At 39.9% G+C, this 22,880-nt stretch overlaps 1 protein-coding gene across 11 annotated transcripts in view; it reads right to left on the reverse strand.

The window, feature by feature from the left end:
- Positions 1–22,880, reverse strand: part of tjp1a (tight junction protein 1a) — a 99,654-nt gene that overhangs the window by 63,684 nt on the left and 13,090 nt on the right. For all 11 annotated transcript variants that reach the window (XM_061037133.1, XM_061037107.1, XM_061037126.1 and 8 more), the window contains exon 2: positions 18,837–19,050. In XM_061037133.1, the coding sequence (XP_060893116.1) occupies positions 18,837–19,050 (214 nt within the window). The remainder of the gene's footprint in view (positions 1–18,836; positions 19,051–22,880) is intronic.

Consider the following 22,880-nt stretch of genomic DNA (forward strand, 5'->3'; position numbering starts at 1 on the left):
GTGAAAATAAATTGTAACTGTAATGCTGATTTTCACATTTGAACTGATAGAAACAGGAAACCTACATTTACTGTTAATCATATCTAATGTATTAGTATATCTTCTTTTTTCTGTCCCTGATGAGAATATTCCCCTTTATAAAATTAAATCAAGTTATGTATTTTTAGCAAGCATCAAATTAAGGTAAAAGAATTCCCAAAGATCAACAGTATGTTCAAGCAGTATTAACATACACCTTGACCTTTGGGTTGTTATTTTACAACTGTTAACATCTAAGCTTTTCCAAGACAAAAAAAAACAATCAAGTTTGAAAGACAAGCAACCAAATGAGCATATGGATTTGTTGATGTCCATCCCTTGTGTGCAACTAATGGAACATGTAAATCTTTAATTACAAAGTGTAACAGAGGGGACATTATGCAGAGCACAGCTCTGAGGCTGTGATTAGCTCTGTCATGCTGTTAGTCAGAGAGCAATGTGCAAGAGCAGCAGTCCCACGGGAAGGTCAGACTGTATGACACATAGGACTGTGTGGAACCACAGCATTTTATACCAGAGAGAGGCTGAATCACAGCACTTTACCCTGAACATATACAAATGTATCTATAAACACATTTTTATTCAGTGTCTTATATCCAACTTCACTTATTATTTGTGTTCTGATTTCGGCCACATTAAGCACAATGTATGGTAATCCACGTTACATAAAATGACAGACTTTCAGGTGTCTGTGCAAAGATCATTGACGTCTAACATGGTAAACCCTGTCATAGAGCTACAACAGGAACAGTAGAAGGATGGAAATAATCCCCTTTGTATATGGGCTACACGACATTATACACGGATGAGATTAAATGGATTTCACTCTAAAATCCCTGCATTAAAGTTCACACTGAATCAGTGGATCATAGGCATTATATACAAGCTTTATAGGACAGAACTGTGGCTGAACGTGAAGCATTGTGTTAAGCTGAAACTACTTTGAATTTACACTTTTGGTTATTTTGTAATTGTGAAAAGTGTTTCAGAAAGCCTGAGATGACGTCTTCAAATCTTTTGTACTGTCAAAAAGTCAACTGGACTTCTCTGACCATCCCATTTTGGAGCATTTATTTAGGTATTTTTTTAGTATTAACCTAGAATGAACATCTTATTGGTGGGAGGAATCTTGCACATCTGCACAAAACCCATGTAGACATGGGACAACCTATCCCAGAACAGAAGAAATGTGATGCAGGATATTCTTGCTGTAAGTAGACTTTGCTGACCAACCATTGATTTATTGAGCTGAACCCTTTTCCTGCCAGTAGACAAAAGACATGTATGATTACGTCAATAAATTACAAATTTCTCTTCAATTCAGCGATGTAAGAATTATTTTATTTTTCTCCCCATCCAATTTACTGCCATCCCCAAAGACAAGATGTCTGATGATTCAGATCAGTCAGTACAAAATACAAACTCAACATCAATCAAAGTCTCTTAACACAATTTACCTTCTACACACACACACACATACACACACACACACACACACACACACGCTGACATATGACCTTTCAGTAGCATTTGTTCTGAGCAAAGACTGATCAAGAAAAACAAAAAAAATCTATTGATGTTACGATTAACATCTACCTTCAAAAAGCCTCTCCTTTCATCCTTCACCAGAAGAACATCTAACATCTAACAAGTGAGGCAGCCAAAATAAAACCAATCGCCTTAACTGTAACCTTTCAAATCTGTCATTTTACATGCCGAGTGCTCATCATGCGATATATCGAACAGTATCTCGTGTCAACTCACCACACATGCGTGCATATGCCAGTACACGGTCTGTCTCTGGCAGCGGTAAAGTCACAGAGATGCTTCGGCCCGCGAATGTGTCCCTCCGCATGCACGAGCAGCATGCACGAGTTGGCCAGTGTGAGTGAGTATACAGAGTTATCTCCAGCAGCTCACACTGTGGACTGAGAGCAGAGCCAACCTGGTGTGACATGTGTGAGAGCCATGAGATAATCTACATGACATTGTCACTGATAGGAGAGGAGATATTGATTTAAAAAGCAGCAGCTCTAAAATTAGATTCCCATGTGTTCTGTAGGGGCTTTGGGCACACACCTCTGTGGAAACATGAGGCTGTGGGCAGAGCTGTGTAGTGATCAAAGATGTGTTGATGGACACTCCTAAGTCCAGCAGTCCTGACTGGAGTCAAGCTCACAAAGCTGGGGCCCTCTGCCCTGACCTCCTGTTCCTGTCCTCCCTCCATTCTCGCTCCTTGTGATAACAGAGACATTCCTAAGCTCGCTCCCTGCCTCGCCACAGGCCTCTCCCTTAATTCCAGCAGAGTGTGTGGAATGTTTGACTGGAGAGCCAAGCAGGCAGGCGGCTGGAGGCGAACAGACGAGAGGAAATGAACAACATTAATAAACTCAAGTCTGTTATGTCTCCTAGTGCCTGAAGCACCTGGATGCCCACAATGAGATGGATAAATGCATGCACACAGCCACACAAACACACACTCTTATACACACACACAATCACGGATAACATCTGCCATACAATGTGCAAATGTGGAGCAAACCAATCCATATGTACCTGTGGAGCTGGATTAATTAATTGCTATCATTCCAGTTTATAAAAGGGCTGGATTACAGGAAATAATGGGATACACTGAACAGGCGGATCAGGTGCAGTCAGATCAATGTATCTGCATCTAAGCAATCAAATCTCTTTTTTTCTGTGATGTATGATCTTTCTGTTGATGTACAGTGCTGTGAACCACGAGTCAGGATGCGGGACCAGAAAACCTGGAGCTTCACTGACCTGTAGTCAGAGCCGATCAAACAGAAAATCAGCAAAATGAGCAAATTCCAGAAAGTGAAGTGGAGGTGTATTACAGTCTGGTCAATTTCCTTTGGATAACTAAAAGGTTTAAGTGTGTGTGTGTGTGTGTGTGTGTGTGTGTGTGTGTGTGTGTGTGTGTGTGTGTGTGTGTGTGTGTGTGTGTGTGAGCGAGCGAGCGAGCGAGCGAGCGTGAAAGAAAGAGAGACAGAGCAGAGAGAAAAATAAAGCAGTTTAAAATTGAGGTGAGCAGAGCGCATGGGTAAATAAAATGAGAAGACAAACCACCAGGAGATCAAAGGGGGGAAAAGGAGAAATTTGGCACATGTGAGTATCTAAAAAAAGAAGAGAGAAGAGAGAGAACACTTTGTTCTGGCGGTTACAGTTCGGGGCAGATTGATGGGCAGGAGGAAAAAAAAGATGAAGGGCAAAACACACCAGAAAGAGTGATATGCAGCGCTGCAGCCGAGTCCAACTCAGAGCATAAATCTCCACCACTCCTCCATGCTTCTGGAGATCAATTCTTTCCATTGGTTTCTCCTTTATTTATGGGTCACCAATAGGAATAGACCATGAGCAGCTATGATGAGTGTGTTGCTGTTACAGAGAGGTGGAGCTTGACACCAATACATCCAACCGCCTCCCTTTAGAATTAAATGCAAGTGCACCTAAAGTTGCACACTTTAAATTATATTATGAATCAAAGGTCTTTGCCAATCAGTGATTCAAAAAAATCCTTATTGTCTCAAGGTGTTCATGTTGTTTTTGTTAGGCTTAATATTTAGTATTAATGGATTCAAAAGAACATCTCCTAACAAAGTCAATGACTGTTAGAGTGTGTGTTCGTTTGAGGGTGGGCCCACATGCAGGAAAGTTTGCAAGCTTCCTCAATGACATGAACGCAGCTCCTCACACAGAGAAGAGACTATCCAAACACTGTGACCGTCTGCACCAAACAGCAGGGTTCAAAGTTCCTTCGACCTTCTCCAACACATACTAAACATGTCTTCCTGTCCTGTCCATCTCCCACCACCACACCAACAGTCTCTACCAGTTTTTGCTGACCACCAGCTTGTCTGTCTGTCTGTCTGTCTGTCTGTCTGTCTGCTTCAGGACTGAGGAGGCAAGCCACCTTTATTAAAAGAAAACACGCAGGAGAAATAAGCAGGAATGCAGGGATATGAGGACAGTTAATCTCCTGGCAATGTCACAGAAGCTCTCATGGAGCTTTCAGTGAAAACAAGCCCAAAGAATATATTTTCCTCTTCAAAAAAAGCTAGGTGGGGAAAAAACACATTAAAAACGCCTTTTATCTTGAGGAGCCAGCTGTTTGGATGGAACTAGACAAGCCACATTGAGTTTGTTAAAATGTGGAAACAAAGAGGAAGAAAAAAAATACCAGAAAACACAAAGGATAAATCAGAATAAAAAAGGGAGAAGAGTGCTGCTTTTGTATGTTTTTCAAGCTTTCCAGCAGGCTTCAAGACAAAGCACTGAACCATGGATGACAAAATCCCTATCACCTGACTGATCAGTCATCCCCCCGCTGCTTTCCCCTCCTGCCCCCGCTCTTATTCTTAATGAAATGTCTCCAGCTAAGAGTCGACACCACCTCATAAATATGTGCAGGGGAGGCTCATATCGCTTTGTTCTGTTTCATCAACATGAACAAGAACTTAACAATCCGAACGTTTTGTACTTGTCGTCCACGCACTCTTCTTTAGCTGCACAAACATGTCTAACACTTTCAATCAAAGAGGTCGTTCCTATGTTTTGCTTCAACAGACACCTTCAGAAATCCACACTTGTTGGATTTTGCTATCAAATTCCTCAGCATTAGCCAGCAGATACGATTTGATGTTGAAATTGTCATTTTGGTTAAGATGTGCTAATTACAACAGGGACCAATTGAATGTGAGACCAGCCCTCTCTCCGATGCTTTACATATCTGCCACTCTGCTCAGCCGCGAGATCCCCAGTGGGCCTTTCTGGAATGTCGATTTCAGTTAATTAAATTTTCTGGCATTGCCATTGAAGTCACAGAGGGAGCCATAATAATACAGGCCTCTGCAGAAGATCTGTCGCAAGTTTTACTGTCAGTGGGATATACATAATCAGCCCAATAATTATTCCTGTGGTTGTTTACTTGAATTCAGAGACAGTAGTTTCACACATACTTTAATGGTTTTAGAGATGTTTGCAGCTGCTAGAAAGACAGTCAAGAGTATTATGAGGGAAAGGGTCACGCCTAAGGACGAGTGGACAACCCACTTAACCTCTTGAGCCTCCGATGAACCCAATTAAAAATATGGATGTTTAAAGGGCCCTTGAATTAAAGAGATTTGTCTTGTTTTATCTCTTGATTTATGGAGAAATATTTGACCAAAAGTCAGAACATTACTCTGTGACACCCAGTTATCACAACCCTCTCTGTCCACATCTGGAGATCGGATCACAGACAACTTGAAAAGGGATTCAAACATATGCAAGACACACATCAAAAGGTGCACAGACAGATTTGAAACATGCAAAATAAATCCAGGTATTCTGAAGCCTCCTTTTCCATTGAGACAGTTAAAATGGAGACCAGAGCTGAGGAGGTCAGTGGTCCTCTAACAGGCAGTGTATAGACAGTGGTGAAACTCTGCCCTCTGCAGGACAAACGCCCACATTGACTGTAATTTCAGACGAGTTGACTGAAGAACAGCATCTTCCCAATCCCTTTACTTGGGCACAAGCACCACTGGTGGTCACACGCCTGTACTGCTCTCAGTGTCAGAGAAAGAGTGAATACTGTTGTTATTGTGTTGTAAGCATCCTTCAATGAGAAGTTACAAAAACAAGGAACAGAGCAGGTAGATGCATGACATAAATAATGTTCCTGCCTCCCCCCCCCCCCCCCCCCCCCCCCCCCCCCCCCCCCTCCACATGACATAGACACTCATCCAGCCCCACAGTCAGAGAACACTACAGTACTGTGAAGGCTGAAACGGACTTCATGCGTTACATCAAAACACACTGGACTGGAATATTTTCTGTTCACACTGCACACTGTGAGGAGATTGATTCTGGAAGATATGTTTGACTGTAAATCATGCACATACCTGCACAGCTCCTCCGCTGCACCTTTTGTGCATTTTGTGTTTTTACTATATTTTAATATTCTATCATATATTTTTTAATTGCTTCTTATATTTCTATCTTATTCTATTTAAGTTCTATCAGCAGGAGCTCTAGTCCCTGCTATTTCTTTTGCACTAAAACACTAAGTCAAATTCCTTGTATGTGTACATGTAATAGGAAATAAAAAAACGATTGTGATACTGATTAAAACTGTATAAACTCCTCAAAAGAGGAGCTTTTTGCTACCACATTTAATTGTAATAACTGTATTCACTTTAATTGCTTTTATTTCAGGCATCCATACATGCACATATTTGGTATGAATTCTTGCATGCCCATGATGTTAAATTGGGAATCATTTAAAGTGATGATCTAAACTGTTTCATGTATCATAAATCTGCAGCTTATTTACTGCTAGATGTGACCTTTGACCCAAAAGAGGTCACTTCAAAGTCCCAGTGCTGTAGACATCAATCGGCAAAGACTGCTGACTCATTTTATTCAAAGAAACACAAACACACAATACCCTGCCCTCACTTACTGTGTGAAGCAACAGTTGCATGATTAAAGTAGGAACTGCAGGGTATTTTGAACCGGTAGTCCCAAGCAAAATGACGGATTGTTTATGTTGTATAATATTACAAGAGATTTTAGTTTCACTTTTTCTTTCTTACCTACAATATAGACAGAAGGTCATACCTTAAAACAGAAATCTTGTTTATGTTTAATGTTTAGGTATCTGACATAAAACTGTGTCAAACTAATGTTGTGATCATATCTGCTGGAGGCAACTGACAAACTCAGCGAAATATGATACATTTCAGTCATTCATATATATTAAATATGATTTTTGATATCATCTGAATTAAAATGACAGGTCCAAATTTTAAAATAAGGTCATACATTTGCCACTCAGCAGAAGCACAGGCCATCCTCTGACTCGTTTAATGGACTTGGGTGGAGAGGCTATCAAAACTGTGAGCTGAGTACATCCCTCAGCAGGTAGCCTCCTGAAATAGCAACCTTGATCCTAATGGTGCACAGCACAGCCTCTGGCTCCTGACGAATCCATCCTGAGAGCCCCCCTGTCCCCAAGCAAGCAGTCCTCCTCCAGAGGCCGGCACACACAAAGATGGACACGCACACGCCGTGACAGGCACTAACACATGTACAGCTCCATGCACCCGTCGGCTCTGATTAACCCATTTCCTCTGGTTTGTTTTTTTTTGTTCAGTTTTTGACTCTCTTTACTCGCTCTCTGCAGACAGGTCGCAGGTTTGGCATCACGACTTCCCCCGGGGGGCAGCTCACTTTACAGCGTTTCACATTTCTGGTTGGTCAACTCAGGTGAGAGGGAAAATAAAAGTCAAACGTGAAATAAGAGCCCCTGAAGGTGCCTGCGTGGAGGGAGAGGTGAGAGAGACGGATCTTTCGGTACACCTTCAGCTCTGAGGAGGCTGACATTGTTGAAAGAGAGAAACACACACATGAGATAAGATGAAGAACAGAGACAGAGGTGACACTACAGTCTGTACTCGCCCTGAAAGGTAAGACATCACAGAGAGGTGCAGAGCTTACTTTATGTTTGAAACTGGACTAAGAAAAGATTTTCTCAACATACTTTTAGATCAGTAGTGCAGTGGTACACACCAAAAAACAATTTAAACATCGCCATATGTCAGTTAGGTACATACAGTATGTGCTTTTCTGTGTTTTATTTGGCCTAAGTTTCTATAATATAAATAGTTTGTTTGTGTAATCAAATTTCACTAGGCTTGGAAATCTCTGTTTCAATGTAGGACATTTAACAGTTGTCAGGTTCTCAGTCATCCAGGTCACGGTCACTGGTTGTCGTTGAAGATCTTTTCCAGATTGACTGGTTGAAGATCTGCAAAATATCTGGAGTGAGCCTCTGGCCGCCCCAGATTGATTTCACTGGAAGTTTACGTCTGTGACAGTTTGTGACATACCCTTATAAATACTGGGGTGCAGTTACCTCCTACTCTCAGCAGATGGTAACATTTTCACTGCATATGGCTGTCAGCGCCGTGATTTTTTAATTTTTTTTAAAATTTACGCGGTTTTTGCAACAAATGTCATTTGCATAAAAGAGGCCGACTTTTCCTCAAATGAATGCATAATGGCTCATTTAAATATACACAAACAGCACTGGTGCAAAGAGATGCTATTTGCGTCGCAGCACGGTTGTAGGTGCATTTCACCCTTTGCATGTGCTCTGTGAAGTAGATGGTGTATTTTTGTCTCATTTGCGAAGGCTTAGCCAGGACAAAAGCAGCACAATCCTCTTGTGAACTGTGTGTTCCTTTCTGTCCACTGGGGGCACCAAAACCACGCAAACTGAAATGACCTCACAGGAGATTTAGATGAATGTAATTATACGCTTGTGTACAATGACTCTGCTGTTATAGTTAAGTTGACAGATTGATTAGTTAATAGAACTTGGTCGGACAGTGTCTGAAATGTGTCTTGCATCCCAGCTAGTTACATAGCATTATGATATAGTAGTTAAAAAAGGCATTCATGAAATAACAGCATATGAGCTCTCTTTAATAGCTGTAATGAGAGACTTTTCGCCCAACAGATTCACATAAATCAAGTGATATAAATATAATTTTACGTAACCAAATACTAAAATATGTTCTCCTAACATCAACAACTGCACATCCACATTACTTTAAACTCTGTACATTATCACCCTAACCTCCCACAACCTGGGGCAAAGTAATTGTGTTGCCATGGAAACAGAGGAGAGAGCCTAAATTGTGAGCTGCTGGGAAGCCGTCCCATCTCGTTAGATGAGGCTGCTGCTGCTGCCACGTGGTACCAGATGAATGCCGAAATCATAAATTAACCCAATCTTCTCTTTCATAATCCAACACATCTCGTGCATGAGCCAACTCCTAACAAAACAGGGTTTCTGTCACCGGGCACAAACAACAGATTAACTAAACCCCTCCTCCTTCTCAAATTGCTTTTTTATATAAATAAACACAACGATAAAACCAGCTGTAAAAGAGCGTGGAGAATTTTGCTGGCATTCAATTCAGCTCCACACTACAAGGTGTTGTAATTGGGCTTATGTGTGATACATTATTTAGAGCAAAACATTTCAGATCTGAGACCTGTGCTAGAAATGGAGCAGAGACCAAAACAGGGACAGATGAGGAAGCTAAAATTACATCAAAACACTCGAGCTGCTGAAGGTTAGAAACGACACATAAATCTCCTATAATAAATTGTTATGTTTCCATAAGGGCTTCAAATATTTTTATTTTATTTATTTAGCTGTTGACTATTTCTCAATTCACTCACTTGTTTTTTGTCTTTAAATACCAGAAAGGAGTGAAAAATACCATCAGTAATTCCTTAAACTGAAGAAGGCATCTTGTCTGTCCACATCCTAAAGATAATCAATATCATTTAATAGAAGAGAAATAAAAGGGAAAAAGTCTACATCTTGTAAAAAAAATCCATTCCAGCTTAAATAACTATGACTACATTAAAGATTATTCAGCACACACTGTTTAAATTAATGCTAAAATCTCACAGAGGAAGCAACAAATTATACAGTATGAGCTCTGAAGGGTCAGCGAGTCTGATTTGATCAATACAACTAATTGCACTACTCTGTTATGTAAACACTGAGGCACAAGTACAAAGCATGATATTATTTATACAATATTACTGACAGTTACCTAAGAGGTGGTGAGTAAAAATGAGGATTAATGTTCTACACAAAGAGAGCATTAAAGCGAGAACAATAGGTCATCTTTAATCAGCTGTAGCACATGAGATCAATACCAAAGAGTTTGAGCAGGGAGGGGCTGAGCTAGTGAGCAAAGCAACTCCAATACTGCCACTTTTCTCCATCAATCTTCCCCAATCAATCTTTCTGCTCTCTTTTAATTTTCCATCCTTCCATCTCGTGTCCCGTCTCCTTCTCATCCTATCTCCTCGTGCCCTCTGGTTGCTCCTCCATGCCTCCTCTCTGCCCTCCTCCACCCTCTTCTTCTCTTGTCCCTGTTTGAGAAACGCTGACCTGCAGACTCCCTAATGCAACCAATCAATATCACACAGAGGACAGCCGACCGCCGGACATACTAATATGAAGACACACTTCCAGAGATATATGAAACCAAGACTCTCGATCTCAACCTCTCACACACAGCATGCATGCACACACACACACACACACACACACACACACACACACACACACACACACACACACACCCTATAAACCAAGAGTGATTGATTAATTTAATCTAATTTCATGTGAACTGTTCCATATGACCCTGTGTAAAATAGGGCCTTCTCACTTACAGGCTGCTATGGATGCCATAGATCATTGCTTCATCTATCTATAGAACCAACATTGATCCTGCCTGCCCTTCCTGCCTGCCTGACATTATGGATGCATAGTGCCGTGGGATGGGCTAACATGAGGGGCAGGGAGCATGTCATTATGCACAGCCCCCCCCCCCCCGTCTTTAAACAGCTAATGAATCACTGAGATCAAAATCAAAGCCATAGGGAACTTAAAAGCTATCGTGTATAAATCTGCGGCTGGTTAATGGCGGGAACAATTAACGTGTCACCGGCTGACTGGAAAGCAGGCAGGAACTCAAAGCATGCAACAGTGATCATAAGCTGGAAAAGTAACAGAAACAGAGAATAAATTCAGAGTGAACAAACCATTACATCTTCACGATCATCCTAAAGGACAATTTCCAAGTTTCTTCAATATACAACATGATATGGATTCTTTGAACTATACAATATTTACTGATATGAAAAAGCCATACAGGATGCCATTTGGATTGTTAATAGGACATTTTAGCAGTTCACAAAATAAGCTTGTATATAATTTGACAATTTGAATACAGGACCCTTCCAGACATTTAAAAGATAAAGAATTATATGAAATTACTTTTCATTTAAGGTGAAAAATCATACAAATATCTATAATCTGTCTAGTATATTGGTTGTTATTTCTTAAAAATATTTTTAAACATCAATGTTTTCACTTTATTTTGGTGTCTTTGTTAAATGAGAGACGTATTGATCTACATTGCGAATGACATTCACTCATCAGCGTAGTAAAAACTATCAGCAATTTTCACATAAAGGTAGTTTAATAAAGAGTACATTGTTTCCCTTTAAAAGGTAGCGGAGGGGAAATAATAAGTTGTATGAAATGAAAATACTCAGGTTTAAAATGTACAGCATTAAATGGAGAACTAACTGCGTCATCCAGCATCTATGGTATCAGAATTTCAAGGTGTATTTTATAAGAAAGCCTTTTTTCCCACTATGGTAGCTGGTTGAAAAGTTAAACTTTAAATTCTTAGCTGTAGATTGATGTCTGGCAGTAATTGCCCAAACTGTAATGATGACGATCCTAGAAGCTTAGCACTACTGTGTCCCCTCTGTTGCTGTCCTAACACCACATCCTGTACCAGAACATACACACACACACACACAAATGCGTCAGGGTACATAAATAAAAAAAATGGTTTTGGAACAATTTTTTGTTGCCCGTTTCATCTCAGGTAATGGCTTGTATATGAATTGCAATTCTGTCCTATTGTGCCTGAGAACAAGTGATGAAGAGGATGAGTTATAAGGTGCCGGCAGAGCCTCCTGTCTATCCCAGCAAAATATATTCATCTAATCTGAACATCCTGCACCCTGCCGTCAAACCATTCTCTCATCTCTCAAAAGGCCCATCGGTGTCATAACCTCCGCTCCTCCCTCACATTTATCACCTGGTTTTGTAATCTCTCTTTCCCACTCTCTCTGTCACTCCATGTTTGAGTGTTTACCATCTCTGGTCTGCACCCAGCAGCCCAGCAGAGAGTTGAGAGGTCTGCCTGGCCACAGATTACAAGATGAAGTGTGTTAAGTGTCCAACCTGCAAGGTCTGTGGGACAACACTCCACTCACATCAACTGTTTTTTATAACGCTTCAAAATAATGAGCAAATCTAACATTTCCCGACCTGTTAACTTCTGTTTTTAAGAATAATGACCGTATTCTCTCCGCAACAAAGGTCAACACAAATTTTTCAAAGCTTTATTAACAATGCAAACGAAACACTTCACAACCAACATGAAGCAGCACTACTTTGTAACAGCATTTTATTGTTTTTCTCATAAAATGGTTTCACTGAGAGACTACAGTATGATGGCGTTGTAGGGAGATACGAACTACATCCTTCTGAAATGTAAACAAATTTTTGCAGACTGAACTCTGAATTCCCCACACCTTTCTTATCCCTCCTGAAGCACCAACAAGCCAGTTGTCGAATGAGGATATAAAATGCTGGCTTGATTTAGCCAGTCATCAGTTAGATTGACTAACGAATGAAAAGTTTATACTTATGCTGTAGAAAAATTAACTTTAACAGTCCTCATCTTTACTAAACCTTCATTCACTAATATGGAACTTTCTGTGTGTAATGTTGTCCAGTTTAGACTAACTTAAGAGAACATGAAGGCCAAAGTGCAGCAACGCGTATCTATTGGGAATCAAAACAGAGCTCAGAGATAAAGACACAGAGCTGCGCCACATGGATCTCACCACGACAAGGTGTACTTTCAGCTCAAGGTCTCAGAGTATAAGGTCACACTACGGCAAAACACACACACACACACACACACACACACACACACACCCACACACACACACCTCCTGTGACATTGTTGTGAGGAATCAATCCTTTGCTCCATAGTAAATTACACATCGGCAGCTGCTTTGCATAAGAAGACAAATAGAGCAGCCATTAGTCGTATTGAATAAATAAAAGCTTCATTCCCAGGTGAGTTCGCCCAGTTTAATCACACAATCTTCAGATTCTCCTCTCCGCAGCCTTCACTCTGTTGCTTTTTTATCAAACAACAATAGCTGCATGTGAAAGAGAGAAAAACACTGCATTATGAAGGAGATCGTTTCTTTCATCTTTTATTCATGCTTCTGACGTGCACTCATGGACAGCTTGTGATGGTCCACAGCAGGGAAGGAGAATGGAAGCGTAACATGCTCCACACATCCGATGCTTCTGCAATAAGTGAGAGTTCAGTGAGACGTAATGGATCCTCCAGGCCCTTTTTTATTTAGTCTGCTTATTCGATATTCTTGATGGAAAAGCGGAGGCATAGTAGGGAATCGATTCTTGAGAGTGCAAACTGGGAACTCGGCTGAATATAGTCTAAGATGAAACACATTTCTTCACAGCATTTTGACTAAAGTGTCTTTAGCATTTTTTAGAGATAGCGCGAGGATGAAAAGATTGTAAGAACGATGGTTTGCTTCAGAAGAAGTTCACAGGGTCTCTTGAGGCTTCGTTTGAAGACTATCCTCACTGATGGAAGGTCTTTCAAGACAGAACTGTGAAACGTCACTGTGCCTGTTTCTCGTACTCTTGCTTTATAAAAGTGATGCTTCAAATATCTTCTGCAGTCTTCCGATCAGTAGTTGATTCTCACACTGACAGATTGGCAGAAGAAGACGGCTCGTTTCAGTGGAGATAAAGAATGCAGACGTGATAAGATATTTTTTAAGATTATTTATATCTTAAAAGACAAAATCACGTCATAACAGCCATTTCTCATTTCTATGGCCACTTCTATATCACAAGGCCCCACCTCAAACCACACCTACACCTTACCAAGCCACTCACACAACATTATTAAAGCCTCAGCACTCAGGACTGCATCTTCCTCTCTCCCTCCAAACCAAGCCATAGGTGAGGCAGGAAGAAACAATCAGAATGTGAGTTTCCAATTGACTTGTCACATTTTGCTGATGCACTATTACTCATATAACAACTTGTTGTTTTTTTTTGTATTTACCATTAAGCTTGTTTATCGAACATATGTAAACCAGAAGTGGATGCATTTATGATGTGAGTTCAAGCAACACAATTTTAAAGCTATTAAGATCTGTATTTTTGTCATGGTTTTGTTCATACATGAACTCAACCACATCCACACTGTCCACTAGTAAATACGCAAATTGTCTAAATGGTACTGGATCTCATGTTTAAATGTGCACACATCAGGTGTTCTGTGGCCCAATAGACGCAAACAAATGTCGCTTTTTAAGCCACACTAATAATCGTTTTTAGTTTAAAATTGCACTTTGTAAGAGTGCCTTTATTTCGAGCCTAACAGCGTCTTGACAAGTTGTGGTGGTGAAATGCTTGAGGTGAATATTTTAATTGGTAATTGTGAAACTGAAAGATATTTTGATGGATCATAGACAGAAAGGTTTATATATTATTGCTATCATTAACAAAGGTTCCATTCCTGTGTCCCCATAAAGTAACAGTTTGACGATGAGCAAGCATACACAGTACCAGGACCCCCAAAGTGAAGCGGCTAAGTGGAGTTCAGACTTCATTCATTTTATTTCCACCTCCCACTGCGACATGTCAAAGTGTCATCTCAGATAAAGCTTTCTTCAATGAGTAACGATTACACCTCAAGATGGTAAAAAATCCAGGAAGAAACACATATTGTGCACGCTGATGAAAACTGAATGAGGGTCTTATTGAAACGAGTGATGAGTGTTTCTGTGTACAGTAATGTGATCATGGTGGCTCATGGTAGCAGGGAGCTCGTCAGTCAGTTGCTTAATGTTGATAAGTGCTGGCAGACAGAGATGCTGGAATACCCCGGCTGAATTTCTTAGCATTTGATGCTATTGGTCTTGTGTATCCCCTCAAAACTCATGTCATCCATGATTCATTTAACTAAAGTACAATTCAGGGCAGTCATTAGTATCACGAACATCAACACAAAGGAATATGCCTTTTTAAAATCAATGAAAGAAGTTAATTTTCTGTTGTATAAAATGATTGATTTCTTAAGTAAGTAGCTGTGCAATAAGAGGGAATAGTGAGCGGGTTGTTATTGTAGAGGAACCCCTGCAGACTGAAATGAAACCCCTCTGCCCTGCTCTCTACACATTATCCTTTACATATGTGGAAACTTGTGAAAATGACATCATCTGATTATTAAGTAATGTCTAGTAGAGTAATTACAACTAGGTCAATAAATGCGTGCTTAAAACTATATGAAACTAGTTAAGTTAGCTGGGTAAGTGTTCATACCTGTAAAAACATTTCACAACTGTTAAACACTTGTGACTAAATGGGCAAAAGATGAAGTAACATTTGGAAGCAATTCAAATCTGGGAATCTGCCTCATCAGGTGTGGTATGATTAGATGGACCGACAACCATTTTTATATTTTAGATTGAGTGATTACAAGACATTGCCTTAAAGAAAAAACAGTGAAAGGAGCACAAAAACAGTACAAACAGAGTTCTATCATATTAGACAATAAAACATTTTCTGGACAGCTTGAAGTGGTTCTCCTTAAACCTATCAAATAGAAAAATGTATGTTTAAATCGATTCATCTCTGCAACTGCGAAGGAAATCTACAGCATGCCTCAGGGATCGATTCTTGGTCACATTCTCTTCTTATCCCCTTTATATGCTACCATAAGGTCATATAGTCTGTCACCATAACATTTCATTTCACTATTATGCCTGTGATATTCAGTTGTATCTCTCAATCAAAGTCTCTTAATGCAACAAGATGGCAAAACATCAGAGCTGCATGTGAGAGACTGCGTGTCTGTTCAACTCTGATAAAATGCTTATCATCCGCTGTCATCGAGTCCAGCCAATGACCGGCCTCCTTGTTACTCATTTTAAGGACACTGCAAAGATCGATACCTTAGATCACGACGAAACAAGTCACAGAAATAGTCAAAGATCAGATGAAATGTTATTCTTTAGCAATCCAGATAAGTGAATTCATACTTTCATTTCCTCACGGGTGAAATATAATGACTTGTTTATCTGCCTCAGTGCCAGAGATGAAGCTAAAGTCTAGACTGTGCAGAACTCAGGCAGACTTCTGACAACAACAAACACTCTTTTCGCATCACCCAGTTTAAAAACTGCCTGAACTGGTTACCAGTTAACTTTATAATACATTTAAAATTCTATCATGACTTACAATGTGTTTTAATGGACTACACACAGGCAGAAACCAAAGAAAATACCGGAGCACACAAATCACCTAAGGTCATTTATTGAGGAGCTGAGGGAGTAGCATTTTGATGCACGCTGCTTCCTCCCCTGGAGTCAAACAGTACAGATACAAATTTGAAAAACAAATCGGTACTATTATTTATGTTTCTTTTAAAAGCAACTGTTGTCGTCTTGTAAATGTTGAATATATTGTAAATATTATCACACCTTGGTAGGATGGTTGTATATGAGTGCTGCCACAGTATTGGTTATTATGCCTGCTTACCTCCCACTTCTAGCAACCAATGAGAGGTGACGCTCTGTGTTTAGGAGGATATTTAATACTTCAAATCATGCCTGTAATGTTTCACTTTGAGGATCCTTCTCTGAGAGCACTGACCTACACCTGTGGAGGGGCGGAAGCCCAAGAGATTCCCTCTACATGACAGCTTTACCTGAGTGAACTTTTAACCCCCTGCTGTCCAAAAAAGGCTTCTTAGATCTTGTGGATTAGGCTTGAACCAGAGTGCAGGTAAAAGGTGAAGGCTGATTGAGGCTTTGCTGGACTGGTACCAAAGTTTGGAACATCTGCCATTATTCAACCTGAGCCTGTCTCTACTTTTAAATTCAGTCTACGGACACATTTTTAAAGACTTGCTATTCGGCCTTCTTCAATTGTTCTGATGTTACAACTCTGTTGTGCAACCACTTAACTCCAAATCCATTTAAATAGTTTTACATGTTTAAACTGTTTTCAATCTTTTTTTTCTTAAAAAAAAGCAGATTGAGTAGGTATTGTTCAAAGGTTTTTTATATTACATTTCATAGACCACAACTACAGAACTAAAATCTAATTTATAATATCCACATGCCAATCATAGTATCTCTCAAAAAACGGCAGCTATCCTTAGAAACATTTAGCCCAGTTTTTATCCCCGTAACTTGACTGCTAAGTCTAAAAATCATCTCTCCCATCTGCACCAAAGTGCTCTATAACTGCTACAAGTGATTGGAGTGGAAACAACAAAAAACTCCCGTCAAACTTTCATTCACCGTACGCCACTACAGCTCTGGAACTCCCCACCTCTGCTCTGACTTCACTCACATCAGTAAAGGTAGAAAATAACTCAGATTTAGGCCAGCCGCATCGCTGCCAAATTTAATGAAGCGGAGCACTCAAGGTTGTTTCCAAAAATCTACGAGATATATTCACCTCTGTCTCACAATTAGAAACTGACAGGAAACTTCATGTCAGATGTCAATGAAACTGACCGCCTGGTCACACAGGAGTGAATGTGCTTGTGCTACGTGTGTGTGTGTGTGTGTGTGTGTGTGTGTGTGTGTGTGTGTGTGTGTTGCATCATTCAGGTCGGCCGTGTTGTGCTGTGTCATCTCTAAGCGTGTTTCCTGACTGTCACCCCCCCATCCTGTGACTTCCTGCGTCCACCTCCAATACTCCGTCACATCAATAATGGATTTTTTTGTGTGAACTGCAAAAAAAAAACCGTTTTAAACGTAATCATAAGTAATCCCACTCCTGCAATGACAACCAGCTGGCTGCTGTGGAAAGGAAGAGGGATGACTCCTAATAAAAACACAGCAGGCAGCAGCCACATTAAGAACCAGCTGAAATACTGAACACCTAATGATCACACACACTTAAACACATACACTCATGCATGGAGAAGACTGTCAACATGGAGAGGCAGGATGGGGGCAGATGAGGAAACACACTGTGAACATTTATCAAAGGAGACAAGACTAGACAAGGTTAAAACATAAAGAAAGTAGTACAGAAGAGAGAGAGACAGGTTAAATAGTCCTGCACAGTAGAGAGATTTATCTGTATCTTTGTGTCCACTGTGGTCTCATGCCACACACACACACACACACAAAAAAAAAAACCAGCCTTACCAAGCATGCATTAGTAGCAGGTTGGCATGCTTTTACATCATAAAACCGTTGGGTGCCTTTCCAAAAGCCACATCACTCATAAACACACACCCACAGGTACACTCACAAACACACACTCACAAGTACGCATGAGTTGAAGGGGAGGAGAGGGCGGGCCAAACGCAGTTCTCAGCTGAATGGACAATCCCAGAGTTAGTGAGGCTTTTTAGGTCCAAGCAGCTTACCCAATCATTTATCAGATTAATACTTTTCATGAGAATAAACCAGGCACACAGCGAGACATATGGAATGTGTTAAACTGTGCTCATCTAAAAAATCAAGGAAATATTGCATAACCAAAGGTCACCCTGTGTGAGTGTGTGTGTGTGTGTGTGTATTTGTGTGTGTGTGTGTGTGTGTGTGTGTGTGTGTGTGTGTGTGTGTGTGTGTGTGTGTGTGTGTGTGTGTGTGTGTGTGTGTGTGTGTGTGTGTGTGTGTGTGAGGGCATTAGAGCTTGTGTTAACATTAGATCCAAATGAAACCATTAGGAGAAAAAATAATGTGTTTGGGCTTCTGTGATATTCTCCCTTGAAATGACAGAAATTGTAATATCATAAATGTAACAACAGCTTGTATTTAAAAAGGACGATGAAATATTTTGGTGCAGGAATACAAAATGAAAATAGTTCTGTTTAAAAAAAATCATGTCTGTGTCCTCACTGTAGTAACTTTTTAACTTATTTGGGCACAAATACCAAACATTTGCAGTATATATTTGGATATAGGTGTGCTGGCTGAATAAAACAAGATATTTAAAAATGACCTCTTGGAGCAGGGTCAATTGATCGTGAAAATGATCAGAAATAAAACAATAACTGCTGCTGTGTTGCTGAGTTATGAATGAGCCTTACATTGGAGTCGAGCAGGTCGATGCTGTCCAGGCTCTTGCTGCGGTGAATGCGGCCTTTGATGCGACGCAGAGAAGGTTTACCCTGGCTAACGGGCAATGAGAGGGTGGAGGTGGCAGGCATTGCCATAGCACCAGCGCCACCTGTAGCACCTAAAGGCCCATCTGAACAGCCGGCAGCACCTGGGGGGGACGTTTCTCCATCTTGTGGGGTCACCCTGAAGCAGCAAAGAAAGAAAATACAGATATAATGATGCAGTCACAAACAATTAATGATGGCAAGCAGGAAAATGCATGACTCTATGAGGGCAATATTGAACATCCTCAATTGATCTTGTTTTATTGTTCAGAATCTTTTTGCTAGCTAGCTTTCTCTTAATCCTTGTCAGAGAGCAGTGAATCAGCTTTGAAACCAGCACTTATCAATATGTTTCTATGAATAATTTATCTGTTTTATTTAGTCTTACTCTTACACTACACTACAACTCACATACAGTACTGCACTTCCAGTAGCAATTGCATAGTTAACAACAGTTATATCCAAACAAAGCTTAAAAAAGAAAAATCAGTGTGCTCCATCTGCCATGCGCCAGTCAGTGAACACAGTGTAGCATTTTGCTACTGAACAGCCTGATTATTCCCATTATTTATAATAATGAGACCAAAAATTAAAATGGAGAAAAGCTGTTTTTAATTGGCTTTGAATAAACGCTAATGTTGCTCCTCTTTGTGCTGAAAGTGTGACAGAAACATTTTTTCCAACACATTTGTCTCAACAAATTTATTAGTTGTTTTTTTAGGTCTGTGATGTGTTAATTGACTTTAATTGCAGTAAGTCCTAAAACATTAAGGTCCTGTAAATGTAAAACTCTATTTTCTTCAAGGTTGGGTAGTGTGTATAATGTAAATAAAAACAGAATGTGCAGATTTTCAAAACATTGAAACACCATATTTGATTGAAGCTAGCACAAACACAACATATGAAATGTTGAAACTGAAGCTGAAATGTAATTGTTTTTGCAAACACAATTGCCAATGTTGAATTTGATGTATGACAACATGTTTTTTTTTTTAAATGGGACAGTGGTAAAAAATACTGAAGAAGTTGTGAAATTCATTTAAAAAAAACACCTGATGGAACGTCTCATATTTAAGGAGGTTAATTGGAAACAGGTTAGAAACAGGTTAGTTTGAAAAATTCTGTTTTACAGTAACTACAGCTTTAATTGTTAGACAAACCACAACTTTGAGTTCTATGCACATGTAAGACTCCTGCACTAAGTTTTAAACTCTTGAATGTTTCTGATGTTAAATAGCTTGGGGGCTCAACAAGTTGATGTAACCACAAGAACCATTAAATACCACACAAATCACAAAGACCATGTTTTCTCCAAAGAGCAATCCCCATGGCAGACACTGCCAGCAGGCTCTGCTGTGTATCTGAGGGAAAACATAAAGATGCCTGGAGGATCAAAGTGACATAACTTTCCTCTTGATGTCTTTACTTTTTAAAGGACATCCTCTCCTGTTGGCTGTAGTGAGGTTCAAGCAAGTATGAATAATTGGGCTGAATGTCAGTGGGTAGCCGGCAGATGAAGGCTAGGTATGGAGCATCCACTTGTCTTCTATTATTAAGCCACAATGAAGCTGTTTTGCTTCTCACATCCATGGCTGCAAGGGAATTTAACTGAAGTAAAAGTTTACTTGAGGTGAATTGCCTGAGAAAATTGCCAGTCATGGTTATTCCGACAGCATTCAACACGATGCCTCAAAAAGTTTCAAAAACAAAATGGACCAAAGATATTTTGAATTTTTTTTTTAAAGCCCTACATATATGTGCTTTCAAGACAATTAGGGCAAGTAGAAGAATACTGTATGCTGAGTAGATGCAAAATCAAAATCAGTTTATTGGCAAGGTTCTGTATGTGAGCACTACAACAACAGACAAAACGCAGCCAGAGGGAGATGAAACTTTGAGTCTAAAACTAGATTACTTGAATAATGAAAATGTCAACTTTCAAATGCATACTGTACCTCTTCTTTGTCTTTAAATTGTGAATCAAATGTCTTTGGTTTTATATGCAAAAAAACGATGAATTGTTGATCAACAAATAATCTGTGGCTTAATCAGTAATGACAATAATTAGGAGCATCAGCCCAATAGGGAGCCCATGCTTTACAATCCTTCATATCTCAGGGATTTAAGATTTTGGCAGAGGAGGCAGACTTTGTTGTATACTTGAGAACGATCATAACGACAAGTCATCAGTCAAAGGAAGAATTATACTCGGTCAGAGTTGACGAGATCTGACAGTGTAATGGGAAAAAAAACACTGTGTGACAGCCTGTCAGTCTGTCTGAGCATGGAGGAGGCTGGATCACATTCCAAAGATTTCATAGTGTAACTTAGTCCCGGTATGGACGGACCAAAGTATGGGAAATTGGACTGGTTGCTGGAGAGGTGCCAGTTCTCTTCCTGAGCACTGCCAATGTGCTTTTGAGCAAGGCACCGCCCCCCCCCCCCATACAACTCGGGATGCACATTCCATGTACAGCCCCTCACTCTGACATCTCTTGATTAGTGCATGACCATCGGATCCTGTTTTTGAATGAGTGAGTTTTCCTGGCCTATATGTGTAAAGTGAAAATTAAGAAAGAGAATTTCCCCTCAGAATATATAATAAAGTATCTGTTTCTTCTTCTATCAACTCTGTATGTTAAAAGGCCTTTACACTTAAAATGTTGTTTCATAGGGAACTAAACAAGATTAATTCTGTGAATTGCAGAGTGCCACAGAAACATTATGATTCATCTGAAATCAATCTCATATTGGTTTTTTAACAGTGACAAATGAATCAAAGACTGATAAATCTACAGCCATTAACAGGCAACACATTTCTGAACACTCAAGGTCTGAAAATATATGTCACAGCTCTCTTGTCTCGTAGGGTTCCTCTGGATCGTTGGTGGGGACGGCCTGCTGCTATGGACCCCCCCCCCCCCCCCCCCCCACACAACCTCTGTTTGTCCCTATCCTGCATCTGCCTCTATCCCATTTTACAAACCCAGCGCAGTTTCGGCAGATGGTAGCTGTTCATCATGAGCCTGGTTTTGCCCAAGATTTCTGCCTCTTGAAAATACTATTTTTTCTTGCCACTGTAACTTTTCTAAATGTTGCTTAGTGCTGTGCTCATTATGGATTAAACGTTGGGTCTTTGTAATATAAATTTAGCAATGAGTAAGGTCTTTTACCTGCTTTTTGTGTCAAGTGTCTTGAGATAACATTTGTTATGAATTAGAACTATACAAATATAGAATGATTGATTGACATTAATTGTGAAATTAAAGACCAACGAAAATGTTGCCAACAAAACCTTCCCTTGCTGAAGTGTGTTTTGCTAAACCCAAACCCCTTTTTGTAAATCTGTAAAGATACATGCCCATTTGGGAAACATGTTCATAACCTCTTACCAACAATCTTACTCTTAGCAAAGTGTGAAAATATTGACTTATATATTTCTTTTTAAATGTATAATGTATCTACAGTACAAATACAGAATATCAGTTACCATCAAAAGGACTTAGAAATATCTCTCTCATACATTCATCGTGCCTTTCATTCTCTGTTTTCTAAGCTAACCAGTGCAGAATATCTTCACGTGTGTGTAGTCACAAACAACAAGGACACAAAAACGGATTGTGTCGAGGCCAGGTCACTCTCAGTATAATCCCTGTGTTGTTTTTACAAGGAGATTCCATTAACACATCCAGCAGCAGCTTACAAAGCTCTGAGGATTTAAAACACTTTTCGAAGAAGGTATTTGGACATGAACTGTATCACGAACTTTAAGGAGTCGACGTTACAATGTTAATCCTGCACCAATGAAGAGAAACAGAAGAACAATAAATGGACGACTATTAGGATAGATCATTTTGTACACTGCTTCTTTACACCATACTTCTTTTTGCATCGAACCTTCCTGAGAATTAGTGAAAACGCAATTTAAAGTTATTTTAAGTATAATAGTATCATTATATTGCTGTTATT

This window comes from Labrus mixtus, chromosome 1 (assembly GCF_963584025.1).
Source record: "Labrus mixtus chromosome 1, fLabMix1.1, whole genome shotgun sequence".
NCBI lineage: Eukaryota > Metazoa > Chordata > Actinopteri > Labriformes > Labridae > Labrus > Labrus mixtus.